This window comes from Monodelphis domestica, chromosome 3 (assembly GCF_027887165.1).
Source record: "Monodelphis domestica isolate mMonDom1 chromosome 3, mMonDom1.pri, whole genome shotgun sequence".
NCBI classification, from domain to species: domain Eukaryota; kingdom Metazoa; phylum Chordata; class Mammalia; order Didelphimorphia; family Didelphidae; genus Monodelphis; species Monodelphis domestica.
In genome coordinates this window covers 301,876,163-301,902,701 of record NC_077229.1, presented here as the reverse complement: position 1 = coordinate 301,902,701, position 26,539 = coordinate 301,876,163, and the positions used below count along the sequence as shown (strand labels likewise).

Genomic DNA, 26,539 nt, shown 5'->3' with positions numbered 1-26,539 from the left:
AACTTCTATTAGAAGAGAGAGTGATCACAATTCAATTATGGACTGACCTCCTAACCCTGTTGTCCTCAGCCAATGGATGAAAAAGATCAGACTTTTCTGGGAATATATATACAATGGATAGCACAATATCCCTAAATACTAGAAGTTTATGCAAAATATCATGGTAGGAGACATGTGCCACCTAGTGGGAAGCTTTCTAACTTCTGCAAAATGATTTTAATTACTGAAGCTTTTCTAAAAAATTGAGGAAGGTAAACCACTGTTATTATTTCTTCAGATAACTTTCCTCCATTTTACCTTAGCATATATCACAAATTCTTTCGAGAGCCCTGCATAGCTGTTTGTTGATTCGTCAGCTACTTTGCCTTGACTATTGAAAGCAACTGTCAGACCAGGGACCATGACTGATTCCAGAATGGCACAGCGATTAGGCAGATGGAGGACTCGAAGCTCACATGTAACTCCACCATCTGGCTAAAATAGAAAACATTGAATTAGAAAAATAAAATAAATTAAAGAATTACAATCTGTGTGGTGATCTGTAACACAAAACCTGAATCTAAACCCTTTCTTTTTTTAACACCTTTGTTGTCCTATAGTAATATAAAGTCTTTGGTGTTGTATTTGATATAGTACCCTTTTAACCCACATAACTCTTCAGCATACCTGAGATCCATGCACAAAGGAAAAATACAACATGGCATATCATAAACTACTTCTAAAACTTGACTAATATAAATGATTGTCCTCAGTAGGAATTCCCTTTATTGGGCTGAATAATAGCACCTAAAGTGACTTTACAGGGTTACTTAGCCAATACTTCTTCTTTTAGGCAGAAATAGGCACATATAACATTTGCACGGCTTGGCATTCCTCTTTTGTTAATGTTTTGTATAGTGAAAAGAACTTTGGCTCTGAATTCAAATTCTGTCCTTAACATTTACACCCTATAACTGTGAATAAGTCATTTAAACTCTCTGGTCCTCAGGTTCTTAATCTATAAAACAAAGAAAGTTGAACTCCCTGGCATCTGAGGTCCCTTCCACATCTAGATCTATTTTAATCTGGAAATATTTTGATTAATTGTCCTTAAATCACACTTATTAAATAAAGTATTCATTTTCCACTCAAAACCTTTTGACTAAAGTAGAAAGAAATGACAATTGTAGAGGTGAGAAATCTACAGATGAAAAACAATAAATCATAAAGTCCTATAAAAATATTTAATGAAAATAATTTCTACTTTGTTTTTAAAATATGAAATATTTGTATCCTTGTGGCAATAAAAAGCAAAATCATACCATTCCAGTAGCCATTCCAGAGATATCAAGGGCAAGAGAAAGATTTCTTGTCTGATGACTTTGAAAGATGCATATGTTTCTTCTTTTCACAATGACATCAAAAAGTCCTTTAAAAACATTTTAGATACTGATAAATAATCTTTTCTTTATAAATGCTTTTAATGTTTTTATTCTGAACTTAAGAAATACCAAAAAATAAAGAACATTTCCACAAATCAAGAACAAAACAGAGGTTTTACATGTGAAAACTAAATCTACATTATGTATAGCTTGCTTTTAAAAAAATAAAAAGAATATAATATAGAACCATTTTCATTTTAAGTACATTTTATTTATTGATATCTTTTGTTTTTATGTAGCCAAAATTTTTCTCATTATCCTTTATTCCAGAGCCATTCTATATAATAAATAAAATTTGTTTAAACAAAAAAAAGAGAAAAAAACAGCAAATCCAATTAATAAATCAAAAAAGTTTGAAAACAAATGAAATGTTCCACACCCATATGCAAAGTAGTGGGGTAGGAGAACCTCTTCATATCTCTTCTTTAGAGTCACATTTGTTCTTTATAATTTTGCAACATTTCACTTTTTACTTTTTGTGTTGATTAGCCTTCCCAGCTAAATACTGATGTAGTGTATATCAATGTTATTTTCAATGCTGTCCTGCCTGTCTGTTTTCTTCTGAATTTCCTTCAGTTCTCTTCTGCATGTTATAGAAAAGGCTTCAATTACTATATTTTCTTTCTATTTTTTTTCTTTTTTTGGCAACCTTATCACTAATTCCTCAGTTGCACCAAATCCCCTCTCTAATATTTTAAATCACAATTCTTGTAACAAAGAGATGGTGGCAGAGGGGAAGCAAAACATATATTTGCTACATCTAAAAACAGATATACAATTCACTTTTATGAAAACATTTTCTTTCAAAAATATATGCTGCAAGTTTTTTTTATACTACAAATTTCTGGTGAATTCCAAACTAAACATTTTTGATTAGCTGAAGTAATCATCAGATCTGAATTACAAATTATATAAACTATAGATGGCAAACTTTTAATTCAAAGTTTACCTTCCTCTGTAGTTCAGTATGTTCCTGAGCCCTTCCTCTGATAATATCAGGGCATGCAAATGAATTTTAATAACAGCAAAGTACAAAAAAATAAATAAATAACACAAACACAAATTGAAATAACTTGGGGATTAATGATTGGTTTCAATTTAACACACCAATGCTCACTTCCAACTATAATCGGCCATTATTCAGAACTGACAAATTGCTACAAAATTCAGTTTTGTTTTTTTTTTAGCAGCAAGGAGCATTGACTATCATCTTTTTTTTTTAAAAAAGGTTGAGAAGTAGATTTCAGAAATACAATTTTTTGACCTAAGAGCCCAACAACTATAAAAGTCTTCTAAAAGTCTAAAAATGACTTCAATAGTGAAATTGTAAAGAAATAAATCATTTCTTTCCTTCAACTAGGGATATAGTCTGCCCCAGGTCCTTTTCATATAAGTTGTAAATAACTGCTAATATAAAATGAGGTGGAGAGTTGTTATATTTACCTGATAATTTAAGCCCCATTCAAAAATTCATATTCATATTTAATTAGAATTATGTATATAATTGCCTAAAGTCTCCCTCTGCAAAGTCAAAGGTAAACAAATATGGGATTTCTTGACCAGAATAACACTGATTAAATAATAGGGGTTATGAAAAAAATTTATGGTAGTCCAAAACAGTTGAGAATTTCATATTATATAAAAATGAAACTATATTTAAATGAGTCCTCCATTCCAAAGGTGAAATACTCATACATAAACTAAACAGACCACTTTTCACTGCAAGGGTTCTGCTTAATTAAACTCTAATTTATTTTTATCTTTCTAATAAAATGGTTCCTAATGGATGAGAATTAAAGACCTTCATAAAATGAAACCACAATGATGATACTCCTGGGGGGAAAGAGTAGAATGAACAAAGATCTAAGAAGCAGGGATTCTGATTTCTCATTCTAATCCTAACATGAACTCTTTGGTTGACCTTGGGCAAATCATTTAGTGTCTCTGTCCCTATGCCCTCATCTGTGAAATCAGGGCAAGGTTTCTCAGAAGACTATTGTTGAATGATTCACTAAATTGTGTGGACTAATGAATTAATGATGGGAGATATATTTGAAAAACAGATAAGGGTTACTAAAAATGTGCAAAGAATAATTATCATTTCTAAAATTGCATTCTATTTTGATCTAATGAATTCACATAAACATAAGAAACAAAGATGTCTTCAAATATCATGAACTGAATCAGTAAAGTATAAAAACATAATTGTCATCAGTTTAGAGGCTACAGTTAGTTACTCCAAACATTTTCACTGGTTGAACCCCACTGCTCTAGATGCCTGGAATGTTTTCCCTCTATTCTTTCAACTCCTGACTTTCCTGGCTTCTTTTAAATCCTAGCTATGCTCTTATATTCTACAAGAAGCCTTTTTCTCTTTTGATTATTTCCAACCTAGCCTTATGTAGCTTCTATGTACATCATTGTTGGTATTCTGTCTCTCTCATTAGACTATAAGCTCCTCATGAGCAGGCATTGTTTTCTTCCCTCCTTTAGTAGGAGCTTAATAAATGTTTGTTGACTGACACTGCATTTAAAAATCAATAAATGATTCATATCACTCTTGATCTAAGGCTATCAAAAATATAAAAATCTGAGCCAAATTCCTTTCATTATCACTACTTGTTGATATAAATAAGATTTGTTGTGAGAGTTATAACACACTAAGCAATATTCAGTCTATTCTTTCTGGATTGTAATGTGAAATAATATGATAGATCTGAAATCAACATCTAATTATTTTGTCAATGTGAAGAGATTTAATCATGCTACTTACTAGAAATTCCAGTTATGATACTTGCTACAAACCCCACTCATGTAACTTTCTGCAAACTCTAATCCCGCTACTTATCAAAAGCTCTAACCATGACAATTCTTGACTATAGGAAACATTCTGCAGCCAATATGTACCCTCACAATGTCTTCATTGCCTTTTGGGTGATTTACATTAATTCCTTGAAGATGGTGTCATCACAAGATCTTCAAGCATATAACATCATTGAAAGAAGACTGATGCTACAGATAAGGGTTTTTTTTCACTTAGTAACTTGGAATCATTAAATGCACTACTCAATTACTCAAATTCAATCTAATCAACTCTCACTCCTATTCAATTATGGAATTAACTCAATGTCTAATTGCACTTTCTGTCTAAAATCTATGTGCTTGAGAGAGAATCAGAGGCAGATGTACACACATGTATATATGTATATACACATATACTGTATGTACAATACATTTTAAGTTTAATATGCATCATCAACATTTTCTCCTTCACATTCTTAAATCTTGGTGATCAAGAAAACAATAAATTAAGCCCTGATTTATAGTATCATTTATTTCCAAGGTATAAATACTTACTTTGAAAATTTTACAATTGACTCCAGAGAGTACAGGCAGATCATGACTTAAGACTATGTTTTAGTCTACTGAACTTTTATTTTTCATTGTAATTTTTAAAAAGTATTTAATTTTCTCTAAGTCATTCAATTTTGTGAAGTTGAAGATGCAATCTGCTCTAGCAAGTCATTTGAAAAAATTTACTTGGTTCCCCTCTAATCTTCATAATGAATACTCTGAATTTCCCTGTCAAATACACCCAAAAAGATTTTGCCAGAATTTCCTCATCTTTGTAGGAAAGTAGACCTATGAGCCAGTACTTACTAGTGTTCTCAATCACCTTTTAGAGAGTAATGATATCATTTGTGATTGATTCTCTTTTCTTTTCCCCTTCTAGATTTACCTTCTAAAAATGGCCACTCCTGAAAATGTTTTCCAGATTGAATTACCTCCAGAACAGATGTCTTTGATGGGCATTTGTTCTATTCTAATTGCTTTTTTCTTGCATTAGCTTCATAAGTGGCATTTCAGGTTTGTCATGAAGCACACTGGTTACTGAGATTCAGAGGACCATAGATTAGTCAGTCAACAAAGGATTACTAAACATTTACTCCATGCCAGGCACTCCGATAAGGAGCAGGAATATAAAGAAAGTACAAAGCCCAGCCCTCAACCTCAAGGAGATCACATTAAAATTTGGGGAGAGGGAAAGAGACAACATATAAACATTTATGTAAGAGGTATGAGATAGATGCATACGGTATAAATAGAAGTCTCTAGGAAGGCACTGGAAAGCAGTAGGGGATGGATGAGGGTAGAAAAGGAAAAGTTTCCTTTTGGATTTGGATCTTGAAGGAAGCCAGGATGCAGAGACTAAGGGAGAAGGCTTTCTAGGCATGGGGAGAATGGGGGGAGTCAATAAAAAGGCATAGGATTAGGAAATGGAATGTCATATGTAAAGAAGAGCAAGGTAGCCAGTGTTGGTGGATAATATAGCCTATGAAAGGAAGTAAATTGTATGAAAACTAGAAAAGTCTGAAAAGACAAGGATGTAAAGGACTTGAAATGTCAAAGAGAGTATTTTACATTTTACCCTGGAAGTGATAGAGAGTCACTGAAATTTATTGAGTGGAGGGCAAGGCAGGGTGGCTAACATGGTGAAACCTGCATTTCTGGAAAATCCCTTTGGTGGCTGAATGCTGCAATAGTCTAGGCATGAGGTAATGGTGGCATGAACCCAGGTGGTGACACTGAATGGAGAGGGGAGAAGGGCATAAATAAGAGAAGTCATAAGGGTAGAAAGGATAAGACAACAATAGATAAGTATGAGAGAAGTCAAGTATGAAAATACAATTGTTGGCCTGAGTGACTGGGAAGATGATGGTACCCTCAATAGTTATTATGAAGTATAGAAAACAAGAGCGTTGGGGGGCATACTCATTTCTACGTCTGCACCATATTGAATTTGAGATATCTAGGAAATATATTCTGTTAAAGAACATTTTAATATTTAAAATATAAATATTATAATATTTAAGAGGAATCAGTGATGAGAACCTGGAGCTCAGGAAAGAGATGAAAGCTGGACTATAAAGCTGGGAATTATTTGCATAGAGATGATAACTAAATTCATGGACGATAAAGAAATCACCAAGCAAGATAGTATAAAGGAAAAAGAAAACAAGGCCCAGGACCCAAGATAGACCAAAGATGTATGTAGGAGTTTGCCCTGGCAAAAAAAAAAAAGGCTCATCCTTTCATAGGGGTTGAGTGGTAGAAGATATCTAAGCTATATAAGATAAAAAGGGAATACGTGGAGCTCTCAGTGAATGACTACATTTTTATTAGATGAGGGCGAAGGGAAAACGTTAGAAATCATATACCCCAAGGGGGCAGCTGGGTAACTAAGTGGATTGAGAGTCAGGCCTAGAGACAGGAGGTCCTAGGTTCAAATCTGGCCTCAGAAACTTCCCAGCTGTGTGACCCTGGGCAAGTCACTTAACTCCCAATGCCTAGCCTTTACCGCTCTTCTGCAGTATTGATTGCAAGACAGAAGGTAAGGGTTTTTAAAAAAAAAAGAAATCATATACCCCAAGACACTCATTTTACAGATGATAAAACATAAGACCAAAAAAGACCAAAAAAGGATGTGATGAGCCCACAGTCACATAAAGTGCCAGAATCTAGATTTGAACCAGCTCCTCTGGTGCCAAGTAAACCAATCTTTTTACTATATCATATTATTCCAAAAAAAATGGTTCTTTTTCACTGGTAAAGAAAAAGAGCTTTTTATAGAAGCATGGATATATCTGTTCCACCATTTATCTATGTGTTGTCTTCCTCTCATTTTTATCTCAGTTCTCAAGTATTGAATGAACTGACAGATTTGATTGCTGAGCAATCACTGATGCTTGGATGATCAAGGGGAAATGGAAGCTACCACAAAACTAAAGAAAAGCAAATATCTCACTTTAAAAAAAAATGAAGAGAAAACTGTATGAAAGCTATAGCCTAGTGAGCCTGAATCAAATCCTGGGAAAATTCTCAAATGATCATAAAGAGATGATTGGTGAACATCATCTTGAAAGGTAAGCAGTGGTTAGGGGAAGTATGACTTATGCTTACTGACTGAAGTCATGCCAGACTGACCTCATTTCTTCTTCTAACAATATCAGTACTAAATTAGTCAAATAGGAAAATCCTGTGGATAGAATTGATCTAAATTTTAGCAAATACTTTGATAGCATACCCTAATTATTCTTAGGGAGAAAACAGAAAGATATTATATGAGTGATAATCAATTAAATGAAATCAAGTGGTTAGATGATCAGTTTCTAAGAGTTAATGATACAATGACAATAAGGCAGACGTTTTCCAATGTGATGTCCTAGGAATTTGCATTTGACTCTGTGGTTTAATAATTTTTTTAATAAACAACTGCAAAAGACTAAGAAACTTTAATTAATTGATCAATGACAACGACCAACCACAATTCCAGAGAACTCATGATAAAATACATTGCCCACCTCTAAACTGTATTTAAAAACAAATTTGTTACTCTGACCCACCCCCAGAAAAGAAAATTTGTTTTAGTGTTCTTTTAGAGAAATTAATCTTAATACAGCTTTTAAAGTTAGTCCCAAATAAGATCTCTTCTTCCCCAGAATTCCATAGTTGTTCCATGGGAAGAGTATCAGACCCTTAATCCATGTCTTACTAGTAGAGAGTGTCTCATATACACTCAGACAATGCATAAGTCAAAAATAGTTCCTAAATCCCTTTCAGAAAATCAGATTTATGATGGACTATTGTAGTTGTTTGTTGACTGCTTCTATTAATCCTGAGTTTTCTTAAATGGGAGAGAGGTTCTTCCAAAAATCAGTAGGATGGCTGCAGTGATTAATTTAAACTCCAAAATGCTTTTGCTCACATATAGAACATGTTTCTTAATAGCTCTGTATTTCATTAGCTACATGGTTTCATTGGCTTTGGTCTTCAGTATTTATATGGTAATCCATTCCCATATTTCCATCCTATGTGATTCTGGTTCTTGTCCCTCCACAAAGCATCATGACATGAGGAGGTCTTCTTCTAGGTGTTTTTACATTTTGTGGGTGCCAGCATAGAATTTCAGGGGGCCATTTTATCCCTTTTTCTCATTACATGACCCACTCACTTCTTTTTCAATTTTAATCTCTACCTGTCCCTTGAGTATAGGTCATCTCTGGAAATAGACGACAGCACCTTCTCTTAGCTATCTTACCTACCGAGAAAATGAAAATATGCATCACAAATATCTTCCATTCCTCTTGCATTTATCTCAACCCTTAATATTCTATCCTCCCTTTCCTCTTTTTATTGGGTTTGATAATAAAGTGGCTCCTTTTGCCAAAGCCAATTCCCCTTCAAGCCCTGTTTGCTTCTATCCCTTCCCATCTTCTTCAGCAGAATACTTCCTTAGTCATCTCCTTTCTCTCAAACCTTCAACCTCTCCTATCTCCTGGTTCCTTCCCTATTGCCTTCAAGCATGCCTTTTCCCCCATCCAACAAAGCAAACAACAAAAACCCCTTTACTATACCTTTTAACCATCCCTTCAAGCTATTTCCTTAAATCTTTCCTCTTCCTAGAAGTAGTCAAATAAAACAGCCAGCTATAGTTGGGAAGAGCTGAATTCAAATAAGGCCTTAGACAGGTTTAATAATTTTAATCAATTGTCTAGATAAAGACCCAGATGGCTTGTTCATCAAATTTGCAGATGACACACAGTTGAAGGAGTTAACGATACTGGACAACAGAGTCAGAATTCAAAGAGATTTTTATAAGACAGTATAATCATTATAATCTACTACGATGAATTCCAATAGGGCTAAGTATAAATTCTTGGGCTGAATAGTATAAAAATTATTTTAACTTTATGAGGTGCTGGGTTGTTTTTTTTTTTACAAGGAGAAGGCATGGTTAGGTAATTTTCTGAAAAAAATCTAGAGGTTTCAGTGTATGGCAAGCTCAGTATGAGTTAACTAATGAAATCTTGTACTGCATTAAGAGAAGTAAAACTTCCAAGAACAGGCAGGTGACATTACCCCAGGGCTTTTCCCAATCACATCTCATCAGAAGTACTGTGTTTTGTTCTAGAAGCCACAGTTGAGAATGATGGAGAATGCAAATTCCATGTAATATAGGAATTATTTGAAGAAAGTTAGCACATATATCTTGTTTTATTGAACTTTGCAGATATCACATTTTTTACAAATTGGCAACCCTGCATCTAACAAGTCTCTTGGTGCCATTTTTCCAACAGCATGCACTCATACCATGTGGCTGTCACATTTTATATTTCAAACTTTTTCTTTATTATTACACCTGTTAGGGTGGTTTGTGATCAGTGATCATTGATGTTACTATTGCAATTGTTTTCTAGTGCCACAAACTGTCCTCATATAAGTCTGAAAACTTAATCAACAAATGTTTTATATGCTCTGACTACTCCACTGGCTGACCATTCTCCCATCTCTCTATTTCTATTCAGGTCTCCCTCTTCCAAGAGACTGAATAATAATGAAATAGGTCAATAAGTATTCATACAATAGCTTCTAAGTGTTCAAGTGAAAGGAAGTGTCAATTGATGTGGCAAACTTCATAATTGTCTTCTTTTAAGAAATTGCCAAGCCCATTCCAAACTTCAGCAACCATCATCCAGATCACTCAGCAGCCATTATATCAAGGCAAGCCTTTCTACCAGCAAAAAGATTATGATTCTCTTAAAGCTGATGATAGCATTTTATAGTAATAATGTGTTTAATTAAGGTATGTACATTTTTAGATATGATATTATTGCATACTTAATAAGCTGTGGTATAGTGCAAGCATCACATTTATAAGAACAGGAAAACAGAAAAATCTGTGTGATTGTTTTACTGTAATATTTGCTTTATTGTGATGGTTTGGAACTGAACCCACAATATCTCGGAATAACCTACAATATGCCTATATATCCAGGAGAAAAAAAGAAATTTGACTTGTCCTGTTTAGTCCTAGAGGGGGAAACTGGGAGCAATAATAGGCCATTTCAAAGAAGTCAATTTAGGTTTAACCTCTAGAAAAAAACTTCCCTACAAATCAAGCTATCCAAAAGTTAAATAAGTCTCAAGAAAAAGTGGGTTTCCTCCTCATTGGAGGCATTCAAGCAGAGAGTGGTTGACCACTTGTCAGATATGTTATAGTGATTATTCCTTTCATGTATGAATTAATTCTAGGTGACTTCTGGGGTCCCTTCCATATGGTTGAGTTACTTATGCAATTTTCTGCAGCCTTTTATTTTCATTTTCTCCCTTCTTTACTAGTCTACAATATAATATGACTCAATTTTCTGTCTTCCTCTTCCTTTAACAAATGAATCTATAAAGACTTCTGGGCAAGATGACTTTGTGAAGAAAAGGTACACCACTCAGTTCCCATAAACTGAAGTTCACATTAGACAAAATAATGACCAAGAAATTCAATGAGAAACTATAGTAAATTACTCCTTCCATCACAGAATTTTACAAAAACCCAGCAAGAAGCCCATAAGGAACAAGGAAAAAGAGTCTAACAATGAGTCCATCATTGGTATGGGTTAGTCTCAGTAGAAACAGATGGAGTGGGGACATACATAATTTTGTAAAAACTCTGTACTAAAGGAAAAAATAATAGAAGATGGCCTCAGAAAGTCCCAGAGTATAGACCTTGGAAGATATGAAATGAAAATTAGGATAGACAATGAATTTTCCCTTTATCTTACCCATATGCAGGCCTTTTTCCCATTTTCAGGCTATCTCCATGGTATTACCCTCCTCAGATCCTTTTCCATCCCCTTTTTTATATACTACCTCATCCCATTAGAGTAAAATATCCCTTTGTGGCAGGTACCATTTTGTTTATTTGTATTTGAATCCTAAACACTTAGCACATTGACTAGCACATAATAAATGCTTAACAAATGTTTTATCTATGCATGCATATATTTATCTATTCATTAATCTAGAAGTTTACTTTCTAGTAGGGAAGAAAGCCCATAAAGGGGAATAATGTACAGATGGAAAAATAGATACATCCCATCTAGGAATAATGATAGAGTTCATTTGATCCTGGTTCAAGGTAGAGCAGAAAAGGGGACAAGTAGAATGCTATAGAAAAGTATCTCCAAGGCAGGAAGCTACAGAAGAGTTGATAAGAGAATTGGGAGTGAAATGAAGCAATGTTGGGACTTTTCCTTAAATAGTGGTTGGTCCAGGAAAGGCAGTCATGGATCATCAGAGCTAGCCCCAGGACAGAAATCTCTCCAGAATGGAAGACAACAAGCTTTTGATCTCTTTCATTTCTCAAACCTAAGCCATTTTTTCATCATTCTTTTTATAGTGATTATGATAATATTAAATAAGTCCAAATGTATCCCCTTGTCTGTATTGTGTTAACCAATAACAAAGTCCACAAGCAAAGTAACTTAGTCAGAAGTTCTTGGTCTGAAAAGTGCCAGGAACTAATCAAAAGTTCTCAACTACATAAAGAAAATGACACAATTGGAGATTATGCTCTCCGTACCATGCAGAGTAGAGGAAATGTCAAAACCCAACTGCACAGGAACCCCATGAAGATTAAAAACTACTCAAGACCAAATAGCTATTAACTGGTTGAGAGTATGGGAGCTAATTGAAACCCTGGAATCATAGCAAAAAGAACAGAACTATCAAACTGGAAAGAACTTCTAGAGATTATCCAATTCAAATCTAATGAATGATAAAAAGCAAAGGCCAATTAACTTGGCCAAGATCATACAACTAGGCAATGACAGGGGCCCTGAAAATAGTTCTCCTGATTCAATCCAGTGATCCTTACTAACTCAGTTTTCTAGAGTATTTTATTTTTTTTTATTATTAGTTTTTTGGCTACATCAAAATTCCCTGATATCTTCCTTTCTCCCCTCCCTGTACCACAGAAGGCATCACTTGACAAAAATATATATACATATGTATGTATATATAAGGATTATAGAGTGCTACTTTTTTTCTCATAACAAGTCTGAGGGTTAAGTCATTGCAATATACTATGCCCATTTTAGAAATGAACAAACTAAAACTTAGAGAGCTAAAGTGTTTTCCCTGCATTATTCACACAGTTATTAAGCATCAAGTCATAGATGGGGAGGCAGATCTCCTGACTCCAAGGTTGCTGTTCTCTCTGCAATAGCATGTTATCTCCTGTAACCTCTTTTGAATATTTCTCTTTTCAGTGTTTCACTCTTTTAATCTGTGAGCTATTGTCTATCAGGAAAGGATTGTCTTAACTCAGCAAACCAATAAATGAACAGCTGAAGAGGAGAATTAAAAGTTGACATACACAAAAGGACAAAGAAGTAAGCAGGAAGTCTTCCACCCCGTGGAACTAATTTAAGAGAGTGAACACAATAAACCTTGCTATTCAAGGGTGGTCATTGGTATACCAGAGCCACTATCTTCAGTCCTAAATACATCCTCTCCACTGTTTATCACACCCTCTGAAGTTACTTTAAAATAATAAATAATAGCATCATCTCATCCAAATACCTCACCTAACCAATAGGGAAGCTAAAACCCAAAGAAACCTATAAATTTCCCAAAGGCAACAGATATTGGGCAAGGTTTTTTTTGGGTGGTTTGCCTCTCTTCATACCCCTAACTCTTATTGAAGTGTCTGGAACATAGTAGATATTTAATAAATGCTTGTTGATTTGACTAGTTGTAGAGCCCTAGAAACTAGTTCTTTTGAAAACCTAAGCAACTGCACTTTTTAATACCGATAAATATATACTTATAATATTTTGTAAATACCATTTTACAAGTATACAACTGCAATATTTTATAAGAAATACATTATGTGATTTAATACTAATAAAATTTTAATAATGTATTTGGTAGGATCCTAGATTTAGAGATAGAAGAAAATTTATGAGTCATCTAATCTAAATTACACTCCATTTTCAAAGCCTAGAAAGGATTAAATGACTTACCCAAGATCACAGGGCTCTTAAATGGCAGTCATTAAATCATTCCTCTGGATACCAAATCTTTTTCCCATAGTAACATAATTTACAAATCCATTTCCTCAAAATTATACCATGAAGAAAGTAATGAGAATTATTGTTATCTCCATCATGCAAAGGAGGCTTAGAATGATTATAAAGTATTTTCTCACTGCCATCAAGGTAAAAGAGTCATGCCTCAAATCTAGGTCTTCTCATTCCAAAGGCAGTCCTCATAGTATTATAACATGCTAGCTTAACACAAATTCTCATAAGCAATTAGATGACATAGGGTTCAAGAGCATTAAATTTGGAGTCAGAAACACCTGATCTCAAATTCTGCATCTGCCCTTTTCAAGTTATGTGGCCACGGACAGGTTATTAACTAGTCTTCAGCTTCAGTTTGTTCATCTATAAAATGGGTATAACAATAGCATCTACTTCACAGGTGTATCGTGAGGTTCAAATGAGAACAAATACATTAAGCATTCTGCAAAACTTAAGGTGAGACAAAAACTAGCTATTAGAATCGTAAGTAGGACAGTTATACACATACCTGGATGTGCAGACAGTGTTGTCAGAAGTTTTGAAAGAAAACAGTGTCACACTGCTGACTGCCTAGAGTGTGATGCATCCCACTAAATAGCCTGATTAACCCTTTTAGGAGGCCAGGCATCCCCAGATTTATAAATGGTATACCTGAATTCATGGGATGAACGGCTTTTTAATGAGCTTCTCTGCACAGAGGAGACAAGCACAATGGATGTAGGCTGCCATGGGAAACTGGATTTTGCCAGCAAAGCTGTTAAAAATCTCAGCAGGAAGCCTATGAAATCAGCTCAGCCATAAATCTATCCATCAAGGATTTAGTGTTAAAAATCAAATAACTTTACTTGTTGCCTCAGTCTGGATGCAGATCCTCGGGGATGTACATGAGGGCAAAGGAATAATTGGTGGAAGATTTCTGTTGTCCTTGTCTTTCTTTTGCTTTGGTTATTTGTTTCTTTAGTGGCTCACAGCTTTTGATCATAAAATGGAGTTCGTTTTGAGATTTCTATGACATCCCAATGCTGTGCAACCACCTTGAGACCCCACAATGCTACAAAATGCTTCAATAGTCCTTAAAGAAATGAGTAGTCTACCCTCTACACCATGCAAATGGTGGGACTTCCATCTGCTTGATAACTAGCTGGAGGAATTGATATGTGAGTGGGGAATCAAGGCCTTGCTGGCTGTTTTATGGACTGAAAAATCCTATTCCACGAAGATGTTCTTCAGAGCTTTTATTGGCAAGTGGTCCATAGGTCAGCGCTATCCATTATAACACATTCCAGAGATGTAAAAAACTGCCTCACACTGAGAATTTATGGGCCACTGAACATCAAGAAACCACACTGTGTGCAATTATCAAAAGGCCTGCTGTTACCTGAGAAATGCCAGCTAAGTCATAGAATTCTGTTCACTTCCCCTAGGCACCTACCTGCTTTGGACTGCCCATTGTGGTTTACATAGTACTAGCACGTTCAAGATGACTGATAGCTTTTCAGGGCAAGATTCCCTTTACCCCCTCAATTTTGACAGTTGGCAAGTTCTGCCCACAGATCTTTATTGACTTACATGAGTTATTATTTATTTCTAGCTTTAATCCACTGAAATTCAAGAGGACTCAGAAGGAAGAAAAGAGTGTTAGAAAAGCTCAGCATGCAATTTTTAAGAAAGAGAATCTTTTAGAGAAAAGATTAGGCATAAGATGGATAAAGGAAATCTGTAGCATTCTTGGCTGGTAGATTTGAAGAGTTGGCCCAAGAACTAGATGTTCAAAAGAACAAGATTTCTAGCAGTGGGTAAACTATTATATTACAGAGAAACCAATTTTGGGTAAGAAAGGGTATTAACAGTAACAATAGATCAAAATGATATTTCTTGAGGTAAAGAGAAGGAATTAATTTTTAGGACTTAAGAATAAAATGATTACATCAGATTTGGGGAAATGCAGGATATGAGTATCACAGAAAGAATCTGAAGTTGGAGGAGATGGTTAAAAATAGAGAACAGCAAGAATCTCAAGTGGATCTAGTATAGGGAGAGATCCTCTCAATTCTCATCCTTCTTCATGATTTCCTAGAGACACTTCCTTATGATTTTTCCCCATAAATGACCATTTCTTGCCCACAAAATCTAAATTGTTTGAAACTGAAGGGCCCTACAAGAGGTATAATTTCTACTTCCTACAAATAATCAATTCATAGAACCCATATTTTTTCCTTTTGTTAAGAAGTGCCAAGCTACAATTTCTTCAACACATTTTGTTACATGATATGATGGTTTGTATAGCTTTAAACACTGCACATAATGGACATGTGTATTTTTTTATTCAAAGATATTTTATTTTCCTAATTACATATAATAGTGATTTTCAACATACATTTTCTGAAATTATAAGATCCAAATTTTTTCCTCCCTCCCTTCCCTCCCCATTTGAGAGATGGTAACTAATCTTATCTGGATTATTATACATGTATCATTATGCAAAGTGTACACCCACATTGGTAATTGTTGTAAGAGAATACTCATATAAAACTAAAACCCCAAAAAAAACTATAAATAAACTAATGTTTATATGAGATAGTATGCTTTGATCTGCATCTGACTCCAACAATTCTTTCTGTGGAGGTGCATGGAATTCTTTGTCATAAGTCCTTTTGAACTGTCCTAGATCATTGTATTGCTGAGAGCAGCTAAGTATTTTATGGTTGATCATCACATAATAGTGCTATTACTGTGTACAATATTCTCCTGGTTCTATTTATTTTGCTCTGTATCAGTTCATGTAGATTTTTTCCAACTTTTTCTGAAATCATCTTGCTTATCATTTCTTATAGCACAATAGTATTGATGGTCATGTGTACTAATGGGAAACTCTCTTCCCTCTGATCTGTCCTTCATACCAGTATTAATCCTCTACTCAAAAATCTTTAGTGATTTTCTGTTATCAATGAGTAAAATATAAAATTTTCTGCCTATGACTCAGGATCCTCCATGATATAACCTATTTTTTCCCAGTTTGATCTCAGATTTCTTTCTTTGACATACTCCATGCCATAGGCAAAATAGACTACTATCTACTCTCTAAAGGTGAAACTGTGCTTTCTTCCTATATATCTTTGCTTATCTTTTTTCCCTGTGCTGAAATGATCATATCTTGACCTATTACATTTTAACTCATTGTTAAAAATGTAGTGCAAATGTTACTTCCTCATTAAATGTCCCATGATTTCCCCTTCACCAAGTTAATCATGACCTTCTTCCTCTGACCTCATAGTTTTATTAGGGAACTTCCTAATACATTTGTCACATAGTTTTGCATATTACAATTACTAGTGTCCTGTCATCTTTCTACTGCACTGAAAACTCCATATAGGTAGGGAACTATGTATATGTGTCTATATATATTATATATGTATATAATATACACATTAAATGTGTGTCTACATGTATATATAAACAAATGGAAAGAGAAGAGAGATGGAAATAGATATATATACTTGTGCACATATAAATATATAATATAAAATATAAATTAGATAAATAGTTGAGTAGATAGACTCTCCTTTGCATTTAGCACAATGCTCATAATTTAGCAAATGTTCAATGAACAGAACTATTTTTAAAAAGGGGGAAGGTTCTAATTCTTATCCAAAATTGCCTGGAACTTCAAAGTAAAAACCATAACAGAATCTCCTTCCCACACCTGCCACAGCACCACATGCTTTGGTCAAAAGATTACCATTTTTGTCTGTCTTTTCTCCAAGAGCATCAACAGTGCCATCAGGGTGAAGACGGACAAAGCCTCCACTAAGTCGGTTGTAGAACTGAAGAATGTTTCCTTTCTTCAGTTTCCAGCTTTCAACAGCCCACTGTTTAAAAAAAGATACATACATATATAACATAAACATACATAAAACAACATAAAAATTCAAAACTAATATGAGAAGACAAAAAAGGGAAACACCATATAGAAACACTTCATATAAAATATATGTGCTGTTTTGTTTCATCATTTATTAAATGTCTATAATTAATTTGAGACTCAAAATAAAGTCCTTACAGCTTCTTTTCTTTGAAGTTCCAACTTCTGTCCTGTAGACATAAAAGAAAGAAATAACTATTAACTTTGGTAATGTCATGGTTCTTGAAGCCATAGTAGTAAAACTAAATTCCATAAGACATTTAGTTGTGTGGCACTTACTCCCAAAAAAAGTGCTATTATCACTAGCACACAGTTCTCTAAAAATTTTCCCATCATCCTCTCCATGATCCAGCCATCTATGAAGAGAAAAATAGTTCAATTATGTTTAATGCTTACAATGACCTATCTTTGACACTTAGTCAACCAAGTCTAAAATAATAGATAGGAGAGATTGGCAAGAATAATCTATTTCTAGTGGGTGCAAGAAACAATAGAGAGAAGGAATGCAGAAGATTCCAAGAGGGATAACTGGTTTTCTATCTGAAATAGAAGTCCCCAAACATCCAGAAAAATAAACCTGTACTGCCAGGATTAAGGTCAGATTGGTTCAATGAATTAATAGACCTAATGAAGTCAGGGTCATAAAGTCAGTTTCATGTGGACCACAGCTCTATACATTACTTGGGCACAAAAATTACAGCCCTAGTTCTGATCATTGAGATCACAAATTTGCTGTTACATGAGGAACTCAGAAAGAGAGAGTGTAAATAAAAATAGACTAGAAATTTATCATTTTTTAAATTTTATTTTTCTGCATGAAAAGCTCAAAAAAAACCCAATAATAAATTAGCTAAGTATAAGTTACCAGGGATGAAAGAAAGTGTCTAGTTTTCAAACACACAAAAAATATAAACTAGAGAACATATCACAAAGAAATAGGCTGGGTTGAATTGCATATACATACACACAATGATACCTGTGACACAAGAAGGCATATTCCAGATCTGTGGTAGGATCTTTGATCACAATATCATCAAGAAACCAACCATTTCCTAAATACAAATTGAAAGAAAGGAAAATTTAATGTTAATGTGAATGATTAATGGATACGGTTGATATTCAAGAAGAATCAATATGACTCTAGATTTAGAGTTCTCATTGAACAAATGTTTTTTCATTGAACAAATTTTAAACAGTTTAAAGGTTATTCTTTATGAGAAAAGAAACTTTAAGAATCACATTCACAAGATACATCAAAATTTTAATTCTTGCCATCTCTAGTCTGATTCTTTTAGTTAAAACTTTCAAAACTTTTGAATTTGTTTGATTTTTAAAAATCTGTTTATTAAGTACCAACAGTAAGGCAAAGCATTAAGCTTTGTATTCAGTGATAAAGAAGAATAAGAAACTATCCTTACTCTCAAAGAGATTACATTCTAATTGGGGAGATAAAGAATGCATTCAAGTAATTGAAGTATCAATTATTTATATGATACCAAGTATATATTATAAGCCCAGTGAGGAACTGTATCAGCAGAGAATTACCCTAATTATTTTTAATTCATCACCAACAGGACCTCAAAGTTGCTTTTCTTTTAATCCATAATTGCTTCTGAAGACCAGTAATTGAGGCACAGAAGGACTGTAATTTACACTGGTAGTGAGCTTATCCACACCAGTGAAATCACAGGTCCTTTAAGCATCAAAACATTGAGGTAAGTGCATCAGAGAAGTTCAAAATGCACAAAGGAGATGTGAGGAAGGAGAGATTGCTTCTTGCTAAAAGGATGAGGAAAGAAGTTAGAACCTAGCATTCTGAAGTGACTAGTAAATAATAAAGTAAAATGCATTCAACATGCTGGCCCTAAATTCCTATAAAAATATGTCCTTGATGAATAAATAGCTATTTTAATATTCTTGCCTTGAACATACATATGCAAAATGTTATTAAAGATAAAACTTGAGCAGGAGCTTTAAGAAATATAAAAATAAAATTGCTAAAGGATAAGTGGTCATTGGACGGAAATAAAGAATTCTCAAAAGAAGAATTATAAACTCTTAACAATAACATCAATTTTTTTAAAAGCAAGCATATAATAAATACTTGTAAGGAATCAGGCATCATGCTAAGGACTAGGGATACAAAGAAAGTCAAAAGGTAATCCTTGCTGTCAAGGAGTTGACAGTCTAATGGGAAAGATAACATGAAATAAGCTATACAAACATGATAATATGGCATAAATTGAAGGTAATCTACCCAAAAAAGGCCTTAGCATTAAGGGATAGCAGGAAAGACACTATATGAAAAACATATTTAAGTTACCAATAATAACAGAAATGTAAATGTTTCAAAATAACTCTAAAGTTTAACATTATACCCAATAAATCAGTAAACATGATAAAAGATGTGAATGATCAATATTGGAGAGCTATGGAGACAGGATCACTAAGGTACACTTTTTCTCACCCAGCTGCACCCAAAGTATTGTGCCTTTCTGACTTCTGCACCATTTCCCCCATATCTGGTACATTCTCCATACCCTTTTAAGCTCCCTTTTGTGTGTTGTCTTCCCTACTTAGATTGTAAGTTTCTTAAGGAAAAGAAATATCTTTATTTTTTTGTGCTTGCATCCCCAGCACTTAGTACAATGTCTGACACATAATAAGTGCCTAACAAATTTCGATTGATTGATAATGCATTGAGCTGTGATTTGATGCAACTATTCTAGAAATCTATTTGTAATTATGCTGATAAAAACTAAAATGCCCATATGCTTTGACTCCAAGATTCTAGTATTGGGTGAGTATATATAGCCCAAAGAGACCAATGACAAAAAGAATGGCTCTATATCCACCAAAAATGTGATGGCAGCACTTTTTGTGGTAGCAAAGCTGTAGAAGGCAAATGCCTATAAATTTGGAAATGGCTAAATAAACTGTAATAAGGTATGTGATATAATATGTTGTAAGAAATTATAAATATGATAAATAAAGAGAAATATGAAAATATTTATATGAAGTATTACAGAGTAAATAGGCAAAGCCAGGGGAAAAAACCATATACAATGACTAAAACACTATGAATGGAAAGAACAATAATCAAAAAATATGTCACAAAACAGAAGGAAAGCTTGGCCCCAAAGAAGATATAGAAGACACATTCCCCCTGCTCTTTTATAGAGGTATGGGTCCATGGGTATGTAAATTGCATATAATATCAGATTTTTAATATATTGATTAATTTTACTGAATTTTTCCTCTTATCTCTTTTTTCTGTTTAATAAAATTCTTTTTAATAAGGGTATCTCTTAGGGCAGAGGGAAAAAAAAGAACAGACATCAAAATAGGTGATATAAAAACAAGTTATATCAATAAAATAGATTCAAATATGGATTTATTATAAGTAAATAGGTTTCAACATTTTGTTTCTAAAATACACTGAAAGCTACTAAAGATAAAAAGCAAAACATGTTATATATTAAATATTTTTTAATTTTTTAATATTTTATATAAAATCAATAACTATGAATCAATGGATAAGTAGTCAACATGAATAATGGTAATTTTAAAGATGACATTTAACATTTATATAATGCTTTACAATGCTTTACAATTTACAAAGTGGTTCACACATCTCACTTAATCCTCACAGCAATCCTGGGAGGCATCTATTACCATTTTACAGATAAGTAAATTGTGCCAGAAAGAAGCTAAGTGAAATGTCTATAAACAACACCTAGCCTGAAGAAACATTTGACCTCAGATTTTTCTGGCTTTAAGTCTAGTGCTCCATTAAATGATACTTCCTAGCCATGACCCTACAGGCAAGTCATTTTTACCGAGACTGCTTCTTTAGCTGTGAAATGAAGATAATAATACCTATAGTAACTAATGCAGAGAATTGTTGTGGAATTCCAATCATAAGGAATATAAAATATCTTGCAAACCTTCAAGTACAGTATTTATATCACCTACCATTATTACCCACTTCTCTCCAGATTCCACGCCCAGAGCTCTTTCCTCCTTTATACATCCCTCACACTATCTTGAGGAACATAGTGGGAAATAATAGCCTCTGTGAGATCAGCCTTACAAGTCCTAACCTGTTAAATGATGACAAATGTCTCAGTTCTGCCACCTGAAGCAATGAATTTTACAATTTAATCTTGGACTGCTGATGTCAATCAGGTTCATCACTTCAGGATTCAAGTAAAGTGAATCTCCCTTATATGTAGAATCATTAAGTTGTAGATGGCACCAGGTAATACCTGACATATCAGAAGATGAATATTTTTATAAACAGCAATTAAAATTCAGTAGATACTTTTCTGGTTCTTTTTTTACCTAAAATCCAGCTTTAGGTAAAACAGAGTTTTAAGTATTAGATGTATGCATAAGAATCAAGGATGAGATGTTTTATGTAGAAAAAAATCATCTGATATTTTCTGTTATACTCCCATTAAAATTATAGCACCACATTAAGGAGTCTGGAAATTAACAGATGAAATTCTCAGAAAGGAAAAGACAAGTTTATGGTAATTCCAGGAAAAAATTTCATAGTAGTTTATGGGATCTGACTATATATGAAATATCCATTTTATTTCCTTCCTTTCTTTCTTTCTCTGTTTTTTGATTAAAAGAAATTTAAGGAGGAAATATACCTATCTAAAATCTAATGAACATTTGGAGAGGTTATTTAGAATTTAGGTGATAAGAAATTAAATTTCTTTCTTAATAAATGCAAAATATTTCTGTCATAATTACTGGAGATCAATATTTTATAAACACATATTGCATTTCTCATAAATAGAGTAGAAATCGATAATATGTTCAGTACTTGATATTTTTATGTGGAACTGTCTCACCTGAACCAAGTCCATCATGTGCTATAACAACCTTGTACAAATACCCAAGGTTCACTGCTTCAAGAGAGAAGATGTCAGTCTGCAACCAATAAATAAAAGCATAATTAGATGTAGGTGATATTTCCAGTTTTCTACCAATACTGAAAAGGAAGATAATGTCAAAACAGGTGGGGAAAAACTGAATTCATTGAAGATATATACATGATTCTAGTGAGATGGAAAAAATGAGAGCAACATAATTTTATGAGTATAACCATAATGCATAAATAATAATGACATACATACATATAATAAAGTATAATCATGTAAATAATTATGCTGATAATTATAATAATTTCTTCAAATATTTAGGAATATTTATCTCAGCACTAAAGTCCTTACCTCAGAAATAATACTCTTAGACCAGCCTAGAGAAAGTACAACAATCCAAAGTAATTTTAGGGGTATAAATCTGCATAATGAAACACATTTTTTTTTAATTTGGTCAATATGTTTTGCTTATCTATACATATTTGTCTGAAACATTTTGGAAGTTCTTATTCCCAGTGGGGGAGGTTTGGAGAGATAGAAAATAAATGCTTGTTTACTTTTAAAAAATTTTATTTTTTTACTTTAAATTTTTACTTTAAATTTTTTTACTTTAAATTAAATTTACGTTAAATAAATGTAATTTAAATAATAATAATAATAATAATACTTTGAGGCGGAGTCAAGATGGTGGCGTAGAAGCAGCAAATGTTCAGACCTCTGAATATCCTTCCTTACCAATTACAAACTAAATATTCCTAGGGAACTGAAAATCAAACCCAACAACAAGACAGAGCCAAGAAACCCTCCAGCTAGACACGATTCAAAAGGTATGCCCCCCTCCCAAAGCCAGAATTCGAGAAGACGAAGTTTTAAAGGGAAGGCAGAAAGAAGATCCCAGGACCCCTCCCCCTCCCACCTAGAGCGCTAAGCTTCCAGAGGCAGTGGGAACCTCTGGGCAGGCAAAGGCACTGGTCTGGAGGGTGTACCTTGGGGGCAGGGCTGTGTCAGGCTCAGAGCATCGAACACAGGCAGTGGGGAAAGAGCTGGAGAGGGAGCATAGAGTGGGCTGTCTGGTCATAGCGGCAGAGACCCTCCATATTTCTCCAGCCTTCCAAGAGGTTTTGGCCTCAGAGAACATCCAGCCCAACCCAGCTGAACTTAATCCAATCAAAAGCCTCCAGAGGAGAGGGATGCTCAAACTCCAACACCCCTCCCACACAGACTGCACTGAGAGATCTGACAAAGCTACAAGAGGGGAGACTGAGAGAAAACCCAAAAACCAAAAAAATGAGAGGAGCAAGAGTATAGACAAATGCAGGGAGTAAAGAAGGGGTAAATATGAGCAAACAAAAAAAAAGAAGAAAGAAATTACAATTGACAGCTTCTATACAGGCAACCAACAAAGAGCAATGGAATAGAGAAGGAGGGATCATCAAACAATAAATCAGAAATCCAGCAAATTGGATACAGGCTTTGGAAGAACTCAAAATGCAATTCAAAACACAATTAAGAGAGGCTGAAGACAATTGGGGAAAGAACTTAAAAACTAAGATAAGTCATCTGGAAACAGAAAATAGTGTCTTCAAAGCCAAAATCAACCAGCTTGAAAATGAGGAAAAGGACATGAGAGATGAGGCAAAGAGGATGAAAGAAGACCTCCAAAAAAAATCAGATCAGAAGGAGAAAGATGACCAAAAAGCCAGGGATAAAATCCAGTCTTTAAGAACCAGAATACAACTAGAATTAAGTGACCTCACAAGGCAGCACAACACTATAAAACAAAACCAAAAGAATGAAAAATTTGAAGAAAATATGAAGTATCTAATTCACAAAACAGAAGATTTAGAAAATTATTCAAGGAGAGACAATTTAAGGATCATTTGTCTACCAGAAGACCATGACAACAGAAAAATCCTGGACAAAATGCTACAAGAAATTATCCAAGAAAACTACCCCAATATTTTAGAGGGAAAAGTGGAGATTGAAAGAACCCACAGATCACCTCCTGTACTTAATCCCAAACTGACAATATCTAGAAATGTTATAGCCAAATTCAAGAACTATCAGACGAAAGAAAAAATATTACAAGCTGCCAAGAAGAAGTCATTCAGATACCATGGAACCACAGTGAGGATAACACAAGATCTGGCCGCATCTACACTGAAGGACCAAAATGTATGGAATATGATATTCCGGAAAGCAAGAGAACTAGGTCTACAACCGAGAATCAACTACCCAGAAAAACTGACTATATTCGTATGAGGGAAAGTACCGTTATTCAACAAAATAGAATTCCAAGAATTTGTAAAGAAAAGACCAGACCTGAACAGAAAATTTGATGCCAAAACACAGAATTCAAGATAATTATCAAAAGGTAATTAAAAAAGAGGGAAAAATGAAAAACAAAACAAAACAATAAAAAATCTTTTTTAAGAGACTCAGTAAGTTAAAATGATATGTATCCCTATAAGAAAAGAGGTCATTGGTAACTCTTAAAAACTATTATTATCACTTGGGCATCTAGAAGAATTACACTTAGGGGGAACAGTGACAAACTGTATAGGATGAAAGGACAAGACATAAATAGGTATATAGATATATGTATGCATAAATAAATATATGTGTATATATGCAAATATATATATATATATATATATATACAACTAGAGCTAAAAAAAGAGGTTAACAGTAAAAGAAATGGGAAAAGAAACAAAAGGGGATAAATTTATATGTCACAAAGAAGCCCATGGCGGGAGGGGGAAGAACATCAATACACTGGAAGAGTAAACTGTTTGGAGATAGGAAATACTCAACTCTTACATGCATTGAAATTGACCCAAAGATGGAAGAACAATTCAATCCACTGGGACAGAGAATAGATTCACATCTTATACAGGAGTAGAAGGGTAACAAACGGACTGGTGGGGAGGGAAGCAATCCAATGGAGGGAGAGAGTGGGGGGTAGTTTTAAAAAGACTGCAAAGAAAATAAAGGGGGAATAAGAAGGGGGTAGAAAGGGAAGTAAAATAATGGTGGGAACTAGGGGGACTGATTAAAAACAAACATTGGTATAAAAGGAAATAGTGAAAGAAGAAAAGGCATGACTAGAAGTAGAAATCAAAATGCTGGTAAATACACAGCTGGTAATCATAACTCTGAATGTGAATGGAATGAACTCACCCATAAAACCCAAGTGAATAGCAGAATGGATTAGAATCCAAAACCCTACCATAAACTGTCCACAAGAAACACACATGAGGAAGATAGATACACATAGGGTGAAAGTAAGAGGATGGAGCCAAATTTATTGGGAATCAAATGATAAAAAAGAAGGCAAGAGTAGCAATCATGATATCTGACAAAGCAAGAGTAAAAATAAATCTAGTTAAAAGAGATAGGGAAGGTAATTACATCCTGATAAAAGGCAGTATAGACAATGAGGAAATATCAGTACTCAACATGTATGCACCAAATGGTATACCATCCAAATTTCTAAAGGAGAAACTAGTGGAGCTCAAGGATGAAAAAGATAGAAAAACTATACTAGTGGGAGACCTGAAACTTTCTCTATCTGAACTAGATAAATCAAACCAAAAAAGAAATAAGAAAGAGGTAAGAGAAGTCAATGAAATATTAGAAAAATTAGAGGTAATAGATATATGGAGAAAAATAAATAGGAGCAAAAAGGAATACACCTTCTTTTCAGCAGCACATGGTACATTCACAAAAATTGACCATGTATTAGGGCATAAAAACATTGAAAGCAACTGCAAACGAACAGAAATAATAAATGCAACCTTCCCAGATCACAGTGCAATGAAAATAGTAATTAGTAAGGGAACATGGAGAGGTAAATAAAAAATTAATTGGAAATTAAACAATATAGTTTACCACTATACTTCCTACATTATTGCAATGGCAGAGAAGAGAGTGTGGGAGGTGTTACTGCCAGTTAAATACAAATTGTGATCTTGCCTACATAGAGACTCAGGTGAGATTATAGGGAATTCTGGGAAATACCAAGGACTTCTGGGGATTGAAGTCTAGGGTTTAAAATCTCCATTTATACATGTATGACCAGAAAACTAAGACAAAAACAAAATACCTACAAGGTTCTAGCTTTCTTTGATCTCTTTAGGGCATAGACATAATCATGGCTCAAATAGCTTGTATGGTTTAACAGTTTTTTGGATATAATTCAAATACCTTAGCAAAATGGTGGCAACTGTAGCTTCACGAATAAAAAATTTACCTGTTTTCCCACAGCCCCTCCAGCAGATGTCATTTTCCTTTCTTTATCAACTATGTCAAAAAACTACGAACAATTTTTCAGTGCCCTCAAGACTGTCTATGGGCCATTAAAACCCACCACCACTCCCT

The 26,539-nt window shown here is 34.1% G+C and overlaps 1 protein-coding gene across 1 annotated transcript in view; it reads right to left on the bottom strand.

The window, feature by feature from the left end:
* Positions 1-26,539, bottom strand: part of RP1 (RP1 axonemal microtubule associated) — a 375,431-nt gene that overhangs the window by 298,432 nt on the left and 50,460 nt on the right. The window contains exons 7-13 of the mRNA XM_007487226.3: positions 22,130-22,208; positions 18,241-18,316; positions 17,544-17,620; positions 17,403-17,434; positions 17,082-17,211; positions 1,302-1,408; positions 298-474 (exon numbers count right to left, since the gene is read on the bottom strand). Coding sequence (XP_007487288.3) covers positions 298-474; positions 1,302-1,408; positions 17,082-17,211; positions 17,403-17,434; positions 17,544-17,620; positions 18,241-18,316; positions 22,130-22,208 — 678 coding nt within the window. The remainder of the gene's footprint in view (positions 1-297; positions 475-1,301; positions 1,409-17,081; positions 17,212-17,402; positions 17,435-17,543; positions 17,621-18,240; positions 18,317-22,129; positions 22,209-26,539) is intronic.